This window comes from Engystomops pustulosus, chromosome 4 (genome assembly GCF_040894005.1).
Source record: "Engystomops pustulosus chromosome 4, aEngPut4.maternal, whole genome shotgun sequence".
NCBI classification, from domain to species: domain Eukaryota; kingdom Metazoa; phylum Chordata; class Amphibia; order Anura; family Leptodactylidae; genus Engystomops; species Engystomops pustulosus.
In genome coordinates, this window is record NC_092414.1 from 111,148,751 (window position 1) to 111,170,248 (window position 21,498).

Here is a 21,498-nt window from a genome sequence, read left to right on the forward strand (position 1 = left end):
CGTTCACCTCCGGCCGTGCACACCACTGCTCCTTCCCCTGTGTCAGCTGATAGTCAGCCCCCTGCCCAGGACCCTGCCACAAAAACCCCATCGTCGCCTCCACGATCCTCCACAGCATCCACCAGCGTTCAGCTCTCCATACCCCAGACGCTGGAGCGGAAACGCAAATATAGTGCAACCCACCCGCACGCCCAAGCCCTTAATGTGCACATCTCCAGATTGCTTAGCCTGGAGATGCTGCCCTATAGGCTAGTAGAGACCGAGGCCTTTCGCAACCTCATGGCGGCGGCCGCCCCTCGGTATTCGGTCCCCAGCCGCCACTACTTTTCCCGATGTGCCGTCCCAGCCCTGCACCAGCACGTGTCAGACAACATCATCCGTGCCCTGACCAACGCCGTTTCTGACAAGGTCCACCTGACCACGGACACGTGGACGAGTGCTGCCGGGCAGGGCCACTATATATCGCTGACGGCACATTGGGTTAAATTGGTGGAGGCTGGGAGCGAGTCTGACCCTGCGGCTGGTCATATACTGCCGACGCCGAGGATTGCGGGGCCTACCTCGGTCCAGGTGTTTCAGGCCTACTATGCCTCCTCCTCCTCCCACCCCTCCTCCACCTCCTCCTCCGAACTACCATCCGTGGGCACGGCGCCATCAGTCGGTAGCTCTAGGCACAGCAGCAGTGCCGTCGCTAAGCGACAGCAGGCGGTGCTCAAACTGCTGAGCCTAGGCGATAAAAGGCACACCGCCCAAGAGCTATTACAGGGCATCACGGCGCAGACTGATCTGTGGCTGGCACCGCTGAACCTGAAGCCAGGCATGGTTGTGTGTGACAACGGCCGTAACCTGGTGGCGGCTCTGCAACTCGGCAGACTGACACATGTGCCATGCCTGGCCCATGTGTTAAATCTGATAGTTCAGCGTTTCCTCAAGACATACCCCAATCTGTCAGATTTGCTCACGAAGGTGCGCCGCATCTGTGCGCATTTCAGGAAGTCCAGCACAGATGCTGCCACTCTCAGGGCAGCGCAGCGCCGCCTCCAACTGCCCGCTCACCGACTGTTGTGCGACGTGCCCACGAGTTGGAATTCAACACTGACCATGTTATCCAGAGTTTACCAGCAGCGCCGAGCGATTGTAGACTGCCAGATGTCAACTTCCACCAGAACTGGTAGTCAGGTCAGTCAGCTTCCTCAAGTCTACAATGAGGAGTGGACGTGGATGTCTGATATCTGTCAGGTGCTGAGTAACTTTGAGGAGTCAACACAGATGGTCAGTGGCGATGCCGCCATCATCAGCCTCACCATCCCGCTGCTTGGCCTGTTGAAAAACTCTCTGATCAGCATGAAGTCGGAAGCTTTGCGCTCGTCACAAGAGACGGGGGAAGAAGATTCCCTTGTTGATAGCCAAAGCACCCTCAGGTCTGTTTCTCAGCGCATAGTGGAGGAGGTGGAGGTGGAGGAGGATGAGGAGGAAGAGGAGGAAGAGGAGGAGAATGTTGGCGAGACACAAGAGGGGACCATTGTTGAGTCCTTCACTGTTCAGCGTGTATGGGCAGAAGAAGAGGAGTTGGAGGAGTTGGAGGAGGAGGAAATGGACAGTCAGGCCAGTGAGGGGAGTGAATTCTTACGCGTTGGTACTCTGGCGCATATGGCAGATTTCATGCTAGGCTGCCTATCCCGTGACCCTCGCGTTCAAAGAATTTATTCCAGCACCGATTACTGGGTGTTCACTCTCCTGGACCCACGGTACAAGCAAAATCTTTCCACTCTCATCCCTGCAGAGGAAAGGAGTGTGAGAATGCATGAATACCAGCAGGCCCTGGTGCACAAGCTGAAACAGTATTTCCCTTCTGACAGCGCTAGCGGCAGAGTGCGTAGTTCTGCGGGACAAGTAGCGAGGGAGAGTAGGCGAGCAGGCAGCTTGTCCAGCACTGGCAAGGGTACGCTTTACAAGGCTTTTGCCAGCTTTATGTCACCCCAGCAAGACACTGTCACCTGTCCCCAGTCTCGGCAGAGTAGGGCTGATCTTTACAGAAAGATGGTGAGGGAGTACGTAGCTGACCATACCATCGTCCTAAATGATCACACAGCTCCCTACAACTACTGGGTTTCAAAGCTGGACATGTGGCACGAACTGGCGCTGTACGCCTTGGAGGTTCTTGCCTGCCCTGCCGCTAGCGTCTTGTCCGAGCGGGTTTTCAGTGCAGCTGGTGGCATCATCACCGATAAGCGTACACGCCTGTCGACTGACAGCGCTGACAGGCTGACGCTTATTAAGATGAATAAAGCCTGGATTTCTCATAATTTCCAATCTCCACCAGGTGAAGGAAGCTCAACCTGAATAATTGATCCACTCCTCCTCCTCCTCATTTTCCTCCTTCTCCTCCTCTTTGTACAGTAAAGCAGAGGAAACTGGCTATTTTTTGACAGGGCCCACTGGCTCTAGCTATAGTACTTTATGCATTTAATTTTTCTGGAGGGCCACCTACCCGGTCCTCTGTTTTAAACAATTTTTGGGAGTGCCACATACAGGCACTCAATCTATTCAATTTTTCTGGAGGGCCACCTACCCGGTCCTCTGTTTTAAACAATTTTTGGGAGTGCCACATACAGGCACTCAATCTATTCAATTTTTCTGGAGGGCCACCTACCTGCTCCTCTGGTTTGAAAATTTTTTTGGACTGCCACATACAGGCACTCAATCTATTCCATTTTACTGGAGGGCCACCTACCTGCTCCTCTGGTTTGAAAAATTTTTGGGACTGCCACATACAGGCACTATCCAAATTAAATTGTCTCCATAGCAGCCTCCACACGTTGTCTCCATTGCTACCTCCAAAAGTCGTCCATATAGCTGCCTCCATACATCCCTTTATCAAACGAGGTGTGTCAGGCAGAAATTTGGGTTGTTTTCATGGATTCCACATCAAAGTTGTTAACTTTGTCGCCACCCTGCTGTGTTATCCACAAAATATACTGGCAAACTTTTATCATTTACCAATATTATTTCAGCGCTTCTTGCGCATCTGTTTACATTCCCCTCACCCGGCATATCCTAAACTTATAAGAACGCTACTACACTTGATCTTATACAAAAGGTTCTTAGAAGTGCTGTTTGGGGAGTAGCCTAGAGACAGGGGCTTGGATTGGCGAAAGCTCGCCTGGCAGCGGAGCGCCAGCTCCATGCGCATCAGCCGCTTCTTACGCATCTGTTTACATTCCCCTCACCCGCCATATCCCAAACTTATAAGAACGCTACTACACTTAACTTGGTGCAGGCTGGGACCGAGTCTGACCCTGGGGCTGGTCATATACTGCCGACGCAGAGAATTGCGGGGCCTAACTCGGTCCAGGTCTCAAAGGCCTACTATACCTCCTCCCAACCCTCCTCTACCTCCTCCTCCTCCGAATTACCATCCGTGGGCATGGCGCCATCAGTCGGTAGCTCTAGGCACAGCAGCAGTGCCGTCGCTAAGCGACAGCAGGCGGTGCTCAAACTGCTGAGCCTAGGCGATAAAAGGCACACCGCCCAAGAGCTATTACAGGGCATTCCACATCAAACTTGTTAACTTTGTCGCCACCCTGCTGTGTAATCCACAAAATATACTTGCAAACTTTTATCATTTACCGATATTATTTCAGCGCTTCTTGCGCATCTGTTTACATTCCCCTCACCCGGCATATCCTAAACTTATAAGAACGCTACTACACTTGATCTTATACAAAAGGTTCTTAGAAGTGCTGTTTGGGGAGTAGCCTAGAGACAGGGGCTTGGATTGGCGAAAGCTCGCCTGGCAGCGGAGCGCCAGCTCCATGCCAAGATCCAACTAACATAGTTTTAACTGCAGCACCTTTAATCTACTACTAGTTCACTGCCTCCATACATGGTCCCCTTATCAAACGAGCTGTGTCAGGCAGAATTTTGGGTTGTTTTCATGGCTTCCATGTTAACTTTGTCGCCACCCTGCTGTGTAATCCACAAAATATACTGGCAAACTTTTATCATGTACCGATATTATTTGAGCGCTTCTTGCTCACCTCCTTTGGTTCCTCTCTGCCACCCATTGGTTTGAAGCCTGAGTCCATTTAGGGTATGTCGCCATGCCACTCTCTAGTCTGCTGCCGCTGCCTCTGCATGCCGTCCCCTATAGTGTCAGGGTCAATTATTGCATGTTTTAGATGCTATCTAGCTTCATTCTGTCACTCTGTCATGGCCATGCTGTTGCCCATAATTTTGGCATAATGGTGCGATTATGCAGCCTCAGAGGCATCCATGCATGCTGCCCCTGCTGTTTCCTGTCCATTTCCGTGGTGTTTCCATCCTTTTCTGAGGTTCCCAGGTGTTTGGCCAAGCTTCCCTGTGCAGAGCCTTGGTCCCCTTGAAAAATGCTCGAGTCTCCCATTGACTTCAATGGGGTTCGTTATTCGAGACGAGCACTCGAGCATCGGGAAAAGTTCGTCTCGAATAACGAGTACCCGAGCATTTTAGTGCTCGCTCATCTCTATACTGTAGTTTTATTTCTATGACCCTGTGTAAAAAAGTCACAACCAAATCTTGCTATTTGCTGACACCATGTGGTTTTTTTAGGTATTTCCTCCTAGCCTAGATTTAAGAATGTGTTCAAAAAAACTCTAAGTGATAAAGATGCAAAGACCATAGAATGCTAAACATGAAGTAAATACATTGAAGAAGTCAGTGTGGATATTCTGAATCTGATTTCTTTAATTATTTTAATGAAAGATGAAAAAAAGGAAGAAAATATCTACTCATTCTTCTACCCTGTCAGGCAGCTGCTTCTAAAGTAAATAAAATTATGGGATGTATCAAGAGAGGAATAAATTCCTTACCCCTGAGGAAGTCCCCATTGGGTGACGATACACATGGTGTCCACTTCCCCCATCCCCCTGTTCTGCTAATGCCTTCTACTTTCTTATCTTTGTGTGGATGCACCTTGGGTATTGTATTATTTGGCTTTACCAACATATGTGTTAGTTACTGACATATATGCATACTGATCATTGGTACATTTATGTCTTGATATGTGACCTAGATACAACCATCTCATTTTTGGTAGCAGAATGTTGCAGGGGATTGTTATGGCTACTTACTCTTTAGCCCTGGGTTGTGATTTACAACGCTTGGTGTTATTTAAAGTGTTTTTGTTTGTCCCATATATGACATGTGATTTTGTACATATTTAATAAATTTCCTTGTGCATTTGTTGTTCTTCTTGTTATTCATGAAATCACAGCATGCCATACTTCCCAACCATCCTGGATTTGGCAGGACAGTCCCGGGAGGTTGGGAGATTGTCCCGGGCTGCCTCTGTCTCCCCTGTATTGTCCCACCTCCTCCTGGTCGCATACATTAGAGCTGCAGAGCAGCCAAAGCATCGGGCCAGGAGAAGGTGGGATGAGCCTGCTACTTCCTCACATGATGCCTGAAGAAGTCATGTGAGGAGGTAGCTCTACCCCTCGGCTGGTCCCACCCCCTCCCCCGAGTTACAGTCTGAGCCCAGGAGAGAAGGTGACTGCTGCAGGGGGAACAAGGGAAGGAAAGTCACAGGTTTTTTTTTTTTCGTTTAAAAAAAAAAGGAAGATAAAAGGCTACCAGAGGAGGCTGAAGGACATAGGACTACATGAGGAGACTGGAGGACAGGAAGCCACGGGAGGAGACTTGAGGACAGGAGGAGGCTGGGGGACAGGAAGCCATGGAAGGAGGCTGGAGGACAGGGGTCCACAGTAAGAGGAGAATGGAGGAGAGGAGGCCACAGTATGAGGAGGCTGGAGGACAGGGGGCCACAGTATGAGGAGGCTGGAGGCCACAGCATTAGTAGGCTGGAGGACAGGAGGCCACAGTAAGAGGAAAATAGAGAACAGTGTCACCATGTGAGGAGGAGTAGGAGTACAGATAGTAGTATGTATAAGTTTAGGGAGTTAAATAAAAGTGGATATGTAAAAGCAGGATAAAATTAAAGAGGGGTTTTATATGTTGCTGAGTTGCATTAGGGCTTATTATATGGGTCCATAGGTGTTGGCCACAGTAAGGGGGCATTATACTATGTGGCGGGCAGATTTTCAAGCCTTTTCCAAAGTACATCAAGATCAAACGGTGTCATAACCTCTGCTTCTATATTTCAAAAGAGGGCTCTGTGTATTCTAATGCTAATATGTACTTCCCAATACAGGTTAGATTTGGGTATCCTGTGCTACAGGACTTTACCGGCGGGCTTCTGTGTTATTCTGGGAGGAGACTTCATTGTGCCACTTGACCCTTCCATGTATAAAATTCTCCAGCATGGCCAGAAAGACTTTAGCTGGTTCTCTAGTGTCCACAACTCCTTGAGTCCACTTTATTTCTCATTTGTGAACCATAGACTCCTCAACCTTCTCACCGCATTTTATATAGGTACGGTTTTGATAGAATATGTCCCTGTTCTAGGAGCTCTCCAACCCATGGTTTCATCTAATAGCCATATTGACATCTTAATCAGCAGTTCCTGTCAGATGCGGCTTGTGTGGCAGAAATTGGAAGGATCATCTAAAATGTCATGGCTACCCATGAAAGGGACTCCTCTAGACCCATAATGTTGACCTCCCTGAATCGTTGGAGCTGATCAACAAATACGTCCAACTGACTATTCGAGTGGAGGAAGTTCAATTAGGTAGCAGGTGCTGCAGGCTCACCAGAGGACACACAACAATGGGAAAAAAAACGGTAAGTACTTTGAATGTGTTAACAAGAGTGGATGTTGCTATCCAAGGCTCTTTACCTATGCTTACCCTTGTTATATGTAGTGTCCATTAGCTCCCCCACAAAGATGGTTCATGCTCCTCAAATATTCTAGTGTGAATTTCAGTCCCATTTACTGTTCCCTAAGTAACATGGAATGCAAGCGGACAAACCCCTTCCCCCTCAAATGGCAGAGATATTAAGAACTTGGAGCAAGAGGCTGAGAGTCTGGAGGAAAAATTCATGGATGAGAACCTCTCAGAGGTGATGAAATAACTCAAGTGTGGGAAAAGCCCAGGTCCTGGAAGATTGTCCCTTAATTATATGAGGACCTTGTCTCTGCCAGATAGCCAGCCTGATTAGTTGGAATCTGAAGTCTCATTGGAGGACATGGCCATTAGAATGCTTAAGTTGAATATGAGACTGGGAAACAATGACTTCGTAGTCGACTGTGGTGTGAAGATCCACAACCAAACAACTGGCCAGTGCTTATTGCCCTTACTTGGTTGCCCTGGACCTCCTTTGAAGCTCCCCTCAGTTTTAACCTTAGAAGTTGACAGCTGTTTTGACACAAGTCAACTATTGACTGGATGCATCTTGTTTTCTCATACTCTAGCACTACCTTAACTTGTATTTAGCTATAAAAAAAAAGAAAATGCACAATTCCAATCCCCAATAAATGAAGTTTGTAAGTCTACCTGGCACCGTGCCTGAAGCAGCATAGTGTCCCTAGGTCATGTGTTATTTATACAAGTCAGTGGGGGACATGTATCACTCCTATTGCTTCCTTTTTCTGTGCGACTTTTGGCAGTTTGAGACTTTTTAGGTGCAGAATTAAGCAGCGCACCAAAGTTAGCTGCCTCCAGGGTTTAATGCAGTGTGCCATATTTATCTTTGTAGCCTAGATGTTTGTTCAACTTGTATGACTTTTGGGCTTGGAATTGTCCCATAAGGCGCAACACAGAGCATGCTAGACCCAGACTTGCTTATGGTAAACTACTATTTGGGACTAAAAAGTTGCACACCACAAAAAGTCTCAAAAGTGACTCATCACATGCATCACAAAGGGGATAAACTTAAGATACATTGTGATAATTAAGAAACTTAAAGTGGCAGCTACAAAACTATGATACGTGTGCCCCAGTAAGTGTCTCAGATCTGCTTTTCCCTCCTCCAAGGCAGAGCAGTGAATGACTGATCAGTTGAAGGGAGGGAGAGTTGTGACTTGCCAGCAGACATGAAGTGAGACACACACTGCCTAGCATGAATAGCATAGATCCTTGGGACAGTCTGCCCTTTCAGGCTGGCTGCTAGGTATACATGAAAACTTCCTTTTCTGGGGATAGGAACAATGCAGTAAGGGCACAAGTTAGTATAGTGTTATGGGAACACTCGTTATTAGGCAGTATTCTTTTGGTTTTTGATATTGAATGTTGGGAGAATATATTTACTTGTATATTGTGAAAGTGGAGCAGCAATGATATATGGAAACGTAAAATAAAGTCAGTGGCATTGTCACAGTCTGACAAGAGATCTGCACTTCTCACTGAATAACAGTTTATTACAAATATTATAGCAAAATAAAAGACACATTTGGTTTATTTTGAAGAGGGCTGTGTGCAGCATTTGGGGCAGATCCAATCTGAATACCAGATAAAACCCATTTCCATCAGGTCGATCAAACCTACAGTAACTACAGTATCTTGAGTGCAGAGATGGAGTCCAATAACTTAAAACAATATCTAAATAAATGTTAAATTGCTGTAGATCATAGATCTTCATGAACATCCACAGGATCTTCTGCTGCATTAGTTGATATGTTCTGTTCAGCAACTTCCCCATCTTCTAAAAAGTAAAGAGACAATTGAAAAAAAAAAAAAAACACAACTAGGACAAATGGCAATATCTAGACAAGACATTCTCAAGTTCAGACTTTCTGATGCAGACTTTTAACCCCTTAAGGACCAGGCCTGATTTTTCAAGTCTGCCATGTGTCACTTTATGACATTATAAGTTTAGAACTGTAACTTACTAAGGTGATTTTCTGATTGTTTTTTGTGACATGTTGTACTTCACTTTTGCATTTATTTATGAACATTGTAAAAGTTTAGAAAAATTAGCGATTTTCTGATTTCTAACTGTTATGCTCATCATACAGTTACTTCACCCTCCCAAATTGGTTGCTACCCAACGTTAATCAAATGTCTGCTTTATGTTGACGTAATGAGGCCTATTCAAATTTCTAGGGGGTTTAAAAGTTCTATTTATTAGAAACTTCCCACATAGTACCACATATTTAAATCGCACCCCTCAAACTAATCAAAACAGCCCTTGTTACCCGTTTAAGCATCGAACATGTCGTTATATACAGAATTTTCCCTAAAATGTACATATTCATGCAGGATAAAATGATTTTGTTGTGCAGTTTCTCTCAGGTATGGCAATACCCCATATGCGGATGTAACCCACTTTATGGGCCCATAACGGGGTGCAGAAGTGAAGGAGCACCATCACGCATTTGGAGGGCAAATTTTGCTGAAGCTAATTTCAGGAGCTATGTGGCATTTGCTGGGCCTATAACATAAAAGAACAAAAGAAACTCCTAAAAAGTGAACCCATTTGAAAACTACACCCCTTTAAAAACTATAGTAACACTATTTTGAAGTGACTATACCCCATTGATTACATTTTAACTTTTTAGCTTTTTTATGTTAGAATAATGTTGCTGAATACAAATGCAGATGCATAGGCTGAAATGCACAAATGACAGATCTGGTCACTGACAGGATCTTGCGTTTCTGTAGGCAGCTCTGGGGTCCACCTCCAGACCCTGGGGCTGCCATAAAGACAATCGTGAAAACGCTGCGGGGGATGGGTGAGGGGGAAGCTGGCTCTGACGGGAGCATGGGTAGATGCTCTATAAGAGGCACGGTCATGTTTGACCGCGACGCCTAAAGGACTAAAACGCTTTGATCACGGCTATCCTGATCCCAACTGTTACATGTGAGTCCTGGGTGACGCGTGCAGCTCGGCTACCGCACTACTGTCACCATTAACAGAGGGATTGTGGAGCAGCTCAGGGAACAGATCTCCTATAGCAGTGCTCCAAGTCCAGAAATAATCCTAGAATATAAAAGCATTTTTTTTTTCAAATTCCTGCTGCTAGTGGGAAAACACAGTTAAGACTAAGCTGCTCTCCAGGGACAATACTGAACACCATCTACACTTTACACAATTGCATCATCACATCTGATACAAAATAAATTCAAGTAAGAAACCCCAATTACCTGTCTCAATTATTTTTTGTTCACATTGTCCATCACTGTCTTCATACCCTTCCGCACAGACACATTTATAGCTCCCAGGAGTATTCACACAGTTCTCATTGTTCCTTACACAAACCTTCTCAGAAGCATCACACTCATTGATATCTAGAAGGGGCAGAAACATTGAGTATGCACTTACAAAACAATACAAATGTCATTGTAAGAAACATCCACAGCATAAGGGCAACGTTACTTGTCAGTTGGGGTCTCTGTGATGGCCCCCCACAGATTAAAAGGATGGGCATCCGTTATACACCCATTGTAACCAGAAATGGCTCTATTCAACCTCTATAGCAATGACAAAGTTTGTCTATCATCATCATAGAGATCAATGGAGCAGCTGGCGCATGCGCCGCAACCGTCTGCTCTCTTCATCTCGGGGTACAACGGGTGTAATTTACCACAGCTTATGAATATTTGGGGCTCCTCTCTGCAATTGTTAAAAAAATTTGACTTTGGTTTGTGAAAAGTTACAGGTAAAATCAGCGTGTCCGTCACTATATCCTGCCTTCAGCAGAACAAGTTCCCTTTGATAAGTTAAATGTAGACTTACCAGTACATTTGTCCTCATCCAGCAAATATCCAGTTGCACAGTCTCTGCATTTATCAGGACCCTCACCGGAGCAGCCTGCACAGCTTTCATGACACCCTGACATTATAAAAGAAATGTGAATATATAGGAAGCACTACAGAAAATGTGTACTTAAATGTAATATCTTGAAAAAAAAAATGTACCGGAAGCAGCATAATAAATTAAATGAAAGATCTTTCATTCACAGTCTCATGGCACAAACCTTCGTCGTTAGTAGACTTTAATGTTGTGATGCTCACTAAAGACAATACAATGATAGATAGAAATGCAGAAAATACTTACTTTTACATGAAAAAGATCCTTCTGTATTTAGACAATACTGAGTCTCTTTACATGGACTTGTTTCTGCTGAACATTCATCAACATCTAAAAGAATTGAAAAAAGAAATATTCTAAAGGCGCTTAGAAATATTAATCCTCAATGATAGTTTAGCATGGAGGACTCCAAGCATATTGTATGTGCCATTCAGCTAATCTCTACTACAAAAGCTTTGATCAGAGTGTCTAAGGCTTCGTGCACAGGCCTTAGTTTGGTCAATTTGTCAAAGTTTCCGGCCAAAACCCGGCGTAGATGAACTCATCTGACATTTATCTCATATGAACTGGATCTGGGCCACCAAGTCCACATGGGCCAAACTTGGCCGTGTGCAACTTACCCTTTGCGAGACAAAAATTCTCCAGCACTGTTAGTAGGGTAGCAACACTGTCTGGTGATAAACCCACTCAATCATCTTTTACAGCAGTCACTGAAGGGCCTTAGACTAGGGGTCTGTAGAAAACGATAATCAGCATAGCATGGGCTTCTCATGGCAGGAAGAAAAGTTGTTGGGCAGTCTTGTGCCAGTTGGGAACTGGCTCTAACAGCTCAGATCACAGTAAGATGCGATCCAGGATGTTTAACTATTCAATTTTATCCGTGGCTCCCTCTTTTATCCTATCGGATTAGCGCAGGGTAAAAATTTTGGATCTAAACCACATCTATGACTTTCCCCGAGTCACAGAGAGTGGCTGTACAAAATTTGGTGACTAAACAGGACGGTACATACTCCTGGTGTTGGTTTTAGTTTTATACTGTTATTTTAGTTAGCATCAGATGAGCCACAGAAGGATAAGGACAATATTTTTATATAAAATTTTAACTTAACCCATTATCATTCCATTAGTGTTGATTCAGCAAATTATTACCACTGTGTGTAATGGAATGCACACAGATGATGCAATTGTGTGGGCATGTAGCTCCATAGATTTATATGGAAAAAACTAGGTGGCAAACATGAAAAACGTAGAGCTTGCAACATCGCTTTTCTTTACAGGCAGCCAGACTATGAAAAAGAAAAATGGATGCGTGAATAGTGCCATTGACTATATGCGGTCTTCTTTTTCATGGATGGCAACAGGATACAAAAGTCCCTTATCAAAGAAACAAGTTAAGAAGCCGTCTTCTCTATGAACAGTGTTATGACACCAACCTATACAGCCGCCATCTCCTTTGGTCCATCCCTCTTTACATTCCTTGCAGCCTGTATTAGTGGGGCCATTACACGTTTTACAGGATTCATGGCACTCTGCAAGACAAAATTAGGAAGCTTATTTTTTGTAAGTGTTAGGTTAAAAATAAATCACTACTACTACAAAAAAAAAAAAAAAAAACTTATGATTAGCTGGAAAGGCAGTTTTACATTGTATCTAGTTGCAGCAGACCACATTTGTTCCATGAAACAAACAAAAAACTAATTTTCCATTTGAGGAATAAAGGTATTGACCCAAATTTCCAGGTTACGCCCTATACACAGGATCTCAAGTACGAAGGTTCTGTTCCTCCTAATCATTGGAGCATCAGCTCTGCCACTACGGTCTTCTTCTATGGCACTGTTGGAATATATTCATGACAGGTCAACCATTCATATACATCATAAATATTTCACCTTTGCCTGAAAAGCATGTTGTGTGGACAGAGCAGAAGTGTTCATTAATGAAGAAAGCATGTTTAATTTATTTGATTCAGATGTAAAACATTATAGTAGTAGACAAACTGCAGAAAGACTGAATCAGAAGTGTGTAAAGAAGTCACTGAAAGGTGGGGGTGTATTTTCTGCAGCAGGAGTTGGACCTCTGATACAGCTACATGGCAGAGTGAATGCAGGTGTGTATCAGAATCTTCTACAAAAGCACCTGGTTCCGTTATTGCGTTCCTTGTTCAGCCAGCAATATGTAGGACAATTCCCCACACCCAGCAAAACATTTAAAGCAGTTTTTTTTGCAACAGAAAACTTTGAAACAATGAAATGGCTGATCTAAACTGGAAAAAAAAAAAAAAAACCAAACACTGGAAAATCTTTGGTGACAAAGTTATGGCCAAGAAACCCACAACAGCCACAGAACTGTGAAAGAGACTGAAAGAAGAGTGGAGAAAAATCACATCAGAGCAGTGTGAGACGAGTGATGTTCTGCAGCCAGAGATGTGCTGAAGTTATTCACAGCAAAGGCCTGTACTGACTGACTGGTGACTATTATAACCTTAAAAAAAATGTAGTAATCTTTCTCTGTGCCAAAGTCTTTTTTTTTTGCAAAATAAAGGTTTTACATTGATATACTTTGGGTTATTTTGTAGAACACCGTGGAATGGTGAACCCTTTACAAAAAAAAAAAAAATTCTTTGACTGTCGTCCAGTTTTAACCTCCAGTGTAGCAGGCTTCAAAACATATAATATAAAAATGCCATATACTGCAATAACTTAGTATTGCTGTATACAATAAAACCAGTATATGATACAATCAGAAGACTCTATGTTACCCAGGGAGGCTAATAAAGTTTAAGCCTTTTTTACTAGGTCCTTTTCCATTATTGCGTTTCCATTTTTTCACTCTCCTTTTTCCAAAAGCCATAAGATTTATTTTCTGTTTAGAGAGATATACTGGGTTATCCGTGGGACAAATTGTGGTTTCTGGTTCACTGTAAAGAAAGAGGCCAGGAAAAAAAAAAAAATATTCGAACATTTGGTAGAAATGCCTTGTATGAATATAGGACTGTACAACCTTTTGATCTATTTTTATTCACATTTTGTGTTGCAAAATTATGAAAAAGTGTTAACCCAAATACATAATGTGGTTTTGACCAGTATACTGTATGACCAGTCTACATTTTGTAACACTGCTTCTTTTCACATGGAAAAGAAGCAGTGTTACAAAATGTCTGAATTATGTTCATTGGTCTACCACAAGAAAGTTCTGATTTATTCCAGGAGAATTACAATGAAAAAAAATGGAAGGGAGATTTATTTTAAGCCAAATTTATTCTGGCTTTTGAAGTAATATGCAATATGAACATATCATTAAAGAGAATATTTAGTAGGCAAAAATAAATGAATAATAATAAAACAGTAGAAACAAATGGTACCATGCAAAGTAAAATATATAGTAGAATTACCACTGCAAAAAGAATGGGTGTCATTTCTTCCAGTACTGAAGTATCCGTCTGCACATTCAAGGCAAAATGGTCCAGTATACTCTGCCTTGCAGCGACAGGATCCATCTCCAAGCCGGGTGCCATCACCACTACAAAATCCATTCCCATGACATGGCCGCTCTGCTCCACCTAGACAAGCTAGAAAATAATAAAACACAACAATTTAAATATATATGGTATTAATTTAATTATATCTCAAACCCAACAAAATATTAATCATTGGAATCATGTTCCAGGAATGTTCCACCTTCAATGTGTGTAAAAAGAAAACCTGGCCTTCTTTTGCTCCACCTCCCCTATTCAATTATTACACCTTCATCAGGGCTAGATGTTTCATATGAGTGCTCTTCATCAGTGCCGACGCCATCCTCCATTTTGAGACCGCTGAGGCTACCAATTGGCCCAGATAGAAGGCATGGTTTATATTATTGAATAACCAAAAGTGTATGTCACCTTTCAGTTATTGAAATAAATACCAGTAGCACAATGTGTGTACCTGAAGAATAAATGGTGTAAGGCTACATTTAAACTGCCGTTGCCCACCGTACCGTAGCATCGCGGGCAACGGCAGCGCACGGGGAGAGGAGAAGGAGGTGAGCGCATAGGAAGATATGGCGCATGGCGCCGTACTACGGAGAAAGGTAGGACATGTCCTATCTTTTTTCGGGGTACGGAGCGGTACGGTGCCACACGTGTGCTGCACCGTACCGCTCCCGTTGTGCGCTGTGCGCCCATTGCCGTCTATGGGGGATGTATATCGGCCGTATATACATCCCCCATATGGTAGTGTGAATGTAGCCTAAGAGTTGTTTTCTGCAATGTAATCCCGCCTACCAGATTTACCCTCTGCTGTCTGTATCGGAAATTTGCAGTTGTGTCAGAGTTGTATTGAGACCTAGCTGCTGGGACTCCTCACCTTTCTTCTACATAGAGCCTCTATGTAATCTGGCATCTCAGTCAGCTACCATCCATCACAATTTCCTGAATGTAATCTTACAACTAGATGCATTTATTTTATCAGAGGGGTTCATGCCTGTTAAATAACTTGACAAATCTTTAGACAACTTTATTTAAGTAAGTAACTAACTAAAGGAAATAATGAGGCAGAGAATTAAAAAAAAAGTATAAATTAAAGGTTTCCTGATAAGCAAATATATTTAAAGTAGAAAACATAAATCTAGGTTTTCAATCCTCTGCCTCTCACCTACGCAGTCAGGTCCATATGTCCCAGAAGGGCAGCACACTTCAATTGTTTCTATGCAAAACCATTTCCTTAAATCTGGATACTTCTTCCTCCTGTCAACATAAAATGCCAACGTAAAACACAAAGTACAAGGTATAAACATTGGCCTTTATTTAGCAGTTCACAGTTTGTACTTTCCTCTCTTCCCTTAAAAAAGACCTGGATGATCAATTTGGGGCCCTAAACGACCTACAGGTCCTCATGGACCTGTGGTTTAGGGTCTCAAATCAACTTGTATGAGGGCTGTGGGTGGGCAAAAATTAAAATAAACTTTTGTGCTCACCTAGAAGTCCAATGAGACACATCGGACTCACATCTACGGAAACAGTGTCAGTGCCTCATTTCGCTTTGCATCAAATGAAGCCAGGATTATAACCCGGCTTTACTGTGCATGGTATTGTACTAATGTACACAGACTATGCTCATGGCGATGATAAAGAAGCATACATTTGGTGTAATGATAAAATATTTCACAGTTAATTTCACATAATTAGCAAAACAACGTTCAAGGAGTTGTCTAGGTTTGCTGATCACCTTGCTGTGTCAATGAACAGGGAACAAGACCTGTTATTACATCATGATTGAGGAGCCAGAGTCTTGCTCATAAAAAACTCTGTCTACTCTGTTTTACAGCTGAATAAGGATCTGCGCTCCAACCAGGAGCAATTGGAAGTTGTGCTCACAACGAATCAAATACGCAGTATAGTTGTACACAATAAAGTGGTTCTTTTTATTAGTAGCTACGCGTTTCGGTCCAGAACCAGAAAAAAAGTCATAGAAAATCCTAAAACAAATACAGCAGTTTACATTTATATATTGTTTTTTTTATTATATTGGTGACACATTCCCATTAAGACAACAAAATTAACTTTAGAATAGAATAGTAGACAATAATTCCTTTCCTACTAAGAAAAGCCAGTTTGTCTGCTAAGCGTTGGGAAGTGAGAGTATTGGGAAAAGCGTGTATATACATAGAGGGGCATTTATCATGCTTTGTACACCTGGCACACACACTGGAAATTGTAACTTTTCCCCCTCTTTCACATCCCTTATGCCACTTTTTGGTTTGTTCTTTGAAGTTTGAATTTACTGATTTACAGTAGCCTTTGATATAATACTGTCACTTTATAGCTGAAATCTAGATTTCATTTAGTTAGTTGGAATTACTATGTGGGCGAAGGCTCTTAGCAATTCCAACATGCAACATGGTAGTACAAATAAATAGGGCGGCACATGGCTGAGTGGGTAGCACTTCTGCCTTGCAGCGCTGGGGTCCTGGGTTTGAATCCCACCCAGGTCAACAAAGAGTTTGTATGTTCTCTCCGTGGTTGTGTGGGTTTCCTCAGGGTACTCCGGTTTCATCCCACACGCCAAAACATACTGGTAGGTTGTTTAGATTGTGAGCCCCATGGGTGCAGGGACCAATTTGACAAGCCTTGTGCAGCGCTGCGTAATCTGTAGGCTCTATATAAAGAATTATTATTAGCCCCTTAGTCTTTACAGTCTAGGTGTAATAAAGATACTTCCAACAACAGGGAACTTAACTAAACAGAGAGGAAACAAGTCTGCTGAAGGTTATCTTTCCTGTTAACTATAGTAAAAGTACATATAATAAACCTGTGGCACAACAATGTGATAAGGCTGGAGGGCACAAATTATGCAGCAAGAACAAAAGTGGTCATTTATTTAGAAGAATAGAAACACCTAAAAGATAGCTTTTGTTAAATCCCTTTAAAAAGAAAGGAGATACATTGGGGCAGATTTATCACGTGTCTGAAAGTCAGAATATTTCTAGTTGCTCATGGCAACCAATCCCAGCTCCCCTTTAAATATACATGAGCACTGGTAAAATAAAAACTGAGCTGTGATTGGTTGCCATGGGCAACTAGAAATATTCTGACTTTCAGACACTTGATAAATTTGCCCCATTACAAGATACATAAACAGTGTCCTTGTATCCATTTTTTAAGGCCTGTCAACCAGGGCATTCTATACTCCACAAACACAATATTCATTCACACGACGTCGTGACTGTAGCCTAAATATGTGCTGCATACTAGTGTGCACCGCATGCTGCCGTATATACGTTTGTTTCTTGGCAACGTTTGTCACAAGACACACATGAATATTGTATTTATCTACTGTTTGTGGAGTATAGAGTGCCCTGGCTGAGAGGCCTTAAAAAATGGATACCAGGACACTGTTTATGTATCTTGTAAGTCCATTTGAGACAGTGTGTCTCTTTTCTTTGTAAAGGGATTTAATAAAAGCTATCTTTTAGGTGTTTCTATTCTTCTGTGATTTTTGAATATTTTGTTGGAAACATCTCATTGTGCCTTGCTGACAGGCTGAATGTCAGGCGCTGTGACCATTTTTTAGATAGGTAGAGAACAGATGTTGAAAATCTGTTGATTACGGTAATTATTAAAGATTTTGCCCTTTATCAAGTTAAATGAATGGGAATGATACACAATGCCAGGCACAGCAGCTGTATGGGCTTATGCCTTGGCAAACACTGTGCAGTGCTGCAGAATCTGTAGCCGCTATATAAAGAATTATATACAAAAAAAAGAAGTGCACTGATGGTGGGGTGTCTAAGGTTATGTTTTCTATAAAAAGTCTTTCGAAACCTCTTTATGCCAATGTTTTGAGCTACTTTATACCCACTGATAAAGCTTATGCAGGCATGTTAACATATCTATAGTGGCTGCTAATTTTTAGTTAGCTAAATAGAATTTTTTTTCCCTGTTGTGATGTGAAAAAATTGCCAACTCCAAAACAACTTCCACCAAAATCTGAAAAGGAGTTAGAGAGACACACATTGCCTACAATAAGTCAGGCCAGAGAGGAATCATTACAGAAACTGCTATTAAAATATCTATGGCACCTATAGCCATGCATCATTTTTTTTATTTTAAAGAAGAATCCCAGCTTCCGGTGTCATGCACAACTTATGGGGGGGTTGATACGGCCATATAATTTGCGGTTGCATCACGGCCCCAATCGAAGTCTATGGTACCCACTACCCTTTGATGGCAGCCGCACAGCTTACAACGGCGAAGTGAGGAATGAGGAGCACTCACCCCTCCTGCACCCGGCTGTATGCAGGCACACGTTCGCAAGAGACTATAGGGCGGATTCACACCGTCGTGTCCGCTGACAACAGATCCCTCGGTCCTCCCCAAAGACAAGACTATGGCTGATGCACCAGATTACCTCCCCCTTCCCAATGACAAGACTATGGCTTATGCACCAGATAAAGACACAGGTACAGATATTAATGCATAGTTAATACTCATAATAATGAGTAGGAGAAATACTCACTGCTATAAAGCTACCGGTTAAGTACAAAGTATTCAGAGAAGGTGAAAATAAATATTATGTGACTCCAGTGCTTTAATATACATAAATGTCAAGAAATAATTAGCGATAATGAAATGATGTGTGGATAATTACATTCAATGAATCCATGTTTCTCCATAGTGGGTTATTGGCATTTAACCATTTACACCACATCCAGACCTCACGCACCAACATCACTTGGGCTGCAATGGCCCACAAATGCAGATGTTCATCTGATGGTTCAGCCTTAGGCCCCTTCCACACTAGCGAGTGTGATGCGATGAACTCGCATCACACTCGCAACGCAAGCTGCCGGGAACGCACGGCCCGAACGCTGCACCGCGGGAGTGAACTGACATGCTGAGTTCACTCCCGCGGTGCAGCGTTCGGGCCGTGCGTTCCCGGCAGCTTGCGTTGCGAGTGTGATGCGAGTTCATCGCATCACACTCGCTAGTGTGGAAGGGGCCTTAGATGGTAAGTTATGGGCTCATTTTGAAAATAAAAAATAAAGTTACCTTTATCTTGCCACCTATTTTTTATTGGAATAAATAATGTATGAAATATTTGCTAAAATCCTTCAAAACTTACATTTTGAACCACCATTTCTCAATCTGTTCTTCATGTTCTTCTACCATAACATTGCATTCAAAGTCAGAGCTGTCACACAGGTTCTCAATAATCTCAACAAGGCGTATTTCACTGCAAGATAAATGGACAGCATTAGTACATTGGGCTCTAATTTACATACAAAGCCAAAAGCAGGATAACAGAAATATTAACCCCAACCTTTTAGGCCTGTAACAGTGGCAGAACTGCATAGATTATGTAATTATTGTGCCACTTAGAATGTCTAATTGGGAGTTGTGGAAGGTTGTATGTAAATATATGGGTTTACTGGCCTAAGAAATAGACACTCAAAGCATAGATCATTTATCAATATCAGATTCATGGAAATTCATGGGAAGTAAAGAAAAGACAAACATCAACATTCTAGATATGTTGTTTTAAAGGGGAAACTTCGTACATTTTGTGGATGTAGGCAGACAATAAGAAAACAAACAGGCACAACTCTGTGTAGTCCTCCAATATCCATGTCTGACAGACAAGACTGAGGGAAAAATCAGTGGCTACAAGCAGTAACTACTAGCAGCAACCAGGATATGTCACCCTTGACTTATCAGTGTGTCCACACTTACTCCCAATTCCAACAGCTACCACTTAGTCCCGTGTTTAATGAAAATCAGGGAAATACTTCAGTACCTGGTTTCATATTTGGATAGAGTCTTTTCCTCCCAAGCAGTATTTCCTCCTCCAAAGTTCTTTTTTGATGTATCTTCAAGTCCCTGCAATAATAATAAAAAATATACAAATTAAAAACTACACTCAGCAATGTGAAATACTTTTGAGGAGGCGAAAAGTGTTTAATCTTAGCTATGTAAAGGGGAGGGGAAAGGACTGTTGAAAGCATTTTTCTTTATAATTATTTATTATGTTCTATAAATATTTTCTTACAAGGTTTTTATATATTGCAGCCCAGTGTCCCGTCAGCTTTGGCTCACAGAAGCCCCAGAAGGAATAGGTGTATATTACACTTCATAACATCTAAGGAAGTTATGTCTAGATCTGCAGAACACTATTTGGTAAGTGTCTATTGTGGTGGTATATAGTGACAGAGAATCTCTTCAGCATCCTGAGCCCCCGTAAGACAACTCAAGTTACTGAGCCGTCAGAGACGAGAGGTTATGAACACAGCGCTGGGTGCTCTCTGTACTGTGCAGATGGAAGGCTGCCATGTATGAAGAGCTGAGCCGTCAAGGACCAGAGGTTATGAACACAGCGCTGGGTGCTCTCTGTACTGTGCAGATGGAAGGCTGCCATGTATGAAGAGCTGAGCCGTCAAGGACCAGAGGTTATGAACACAGCGCTGGGTGCTCTCTGTACTGTGCAGATGGAAGGCTGCCATGTATGAAGAGCTGAGCCGTCAAGGACCAGAGGTTATAAACAGGTTCGTAACTACAGTGGTAGCAGCTGCTGTGGGGCCCCATCATCTGGCCTGATAAACTAAAAGTTGGAGGATGTGCACCTTTATATACATATTATGCTGCACATTGTACATATATATGATGTATATATGCTGTATGTGTACGATGTATGGTGTGTATTTTTGAAGTGGGAAGGGGGCCCCATTCAGAAGCCAGCTATGGGGCCCTGCCTCTCCTAGTTACGCTACTGGTTATGAACACAGCGCTGGGTGCTCTCTGTACTGTGCAGATGGGAGGCTGCCATGTATAAATAGCTGAGAAGGTTTGAAATGTGGATGAGACGGTTGTGTAACCTTATAGAAGGTGTGTATCGCCTCCGCATACCATGGCCTGGCTCCACATGTGGACATGATACAGGACCCTCCCTGACAGGTCGGATGCGCTACCACTGACCAGTGCAGAGACGCTCAGTCTTGGCACCACGTGACGGTTCTTTACCTTGTGAAACCTGTCCACCAACTTTGTGCAGGTGTCGCACGGGCTCTTCTCAGTAGCGGAGGACGGAGCAGGGCAGTGCAGCATCAGCAGCAAATAGAAGGACACGGCAGCTGCTATGAACATATTGGCAGGACGCTCATGTAGCCGGGTACAAACACACACAAGGGCAGAGAGCCGCAGTCAGCCCCGCACTCATCACATTCATTCCAAGCGGCATCCCGGCCTCTGTCTTCCGCGTCCTGCCCGCCTCCTCTCATTGGCTGTCTCGTCGAGTCAGTCAGGAGGTGGACCAATTGCTTTTCGCCACGCTCGGA

At 43.2% G+C, this 21,498-nt stretch overlaps 1 protein-coding gene across 2 annotated transcripts; it reads right to left on the bottom strand.

The window, feature by feature from the left end:
• Window positions 1-8,233: 8,233 nt before the first annotated feature.
• On the bottom strand, window positions 8,234-21,457 carry CRELD2 (cysteine rich with EGF like domains 2). 2 transcript variants are annotated; one of them, XM_072147080.1, is made up of 10 exons: window positions 21,185-21,457; window positions 19,965-20,047; window positions 19,293-19,403; window positions 15,324-15,415; window positions 14,081-14,257; window positions 12,123-12,218; window positions 10,936-11,019; window positions 10,615-10,710; window positions 10,023-10,166; window positions 8,234-8,577 (listed from the first exon to the last, which is right to left on the bottom strand). In XM_072147080.1, the coding sequence occupies exons 1-10, from the start codon at window positions 21,305-21,307 to the stop codon at window positions 8,504-8,506; spliced, it is 1,080 nt and encodes a 359-aa protein (XP_072003181.1). In that variant the 5' UTR covers window positions 21,308-21,457; the 3' UTR covers window positions 8,234-8,503. The 2 variants fall into 2 exon arrangements, with proteins under 2 accessions (XP_072003181.1, XP_072003180.1); XM_072147079.1 differs by having other exon boundaries at window positions 8,234-8,580; window positions 21,185-21,456.
• Window positions 21,458-21,498: the final 41 nt, after the last annotated feature.

Excerpts from the sequence above, each read along its gene's own strand:
- CRELD2 (XM_072147079.1), bottom strand. The coding sequence starts at position 21,307 with ATGTTCATAGCAGCTGCCGTGTCCTTCTATTTGCTGCTGATGCTGCAC. Across the intron at positions 14,258-15,323 it reads ATATGGACCTGACTGCGTAG|CTTGTCTAGGTGGAGCAGAG; the intron begins GTGAGAGGCAGA and ends ATTATTTTCTAG. Across the intron at positions 10,711-10,935 it reads AGGATCTTTTTCATGTAAAA|GGTGTCATGAAAGCTGTGCA; the intron begins GTAAGTATTTTC and ends TTATAATGTCAG.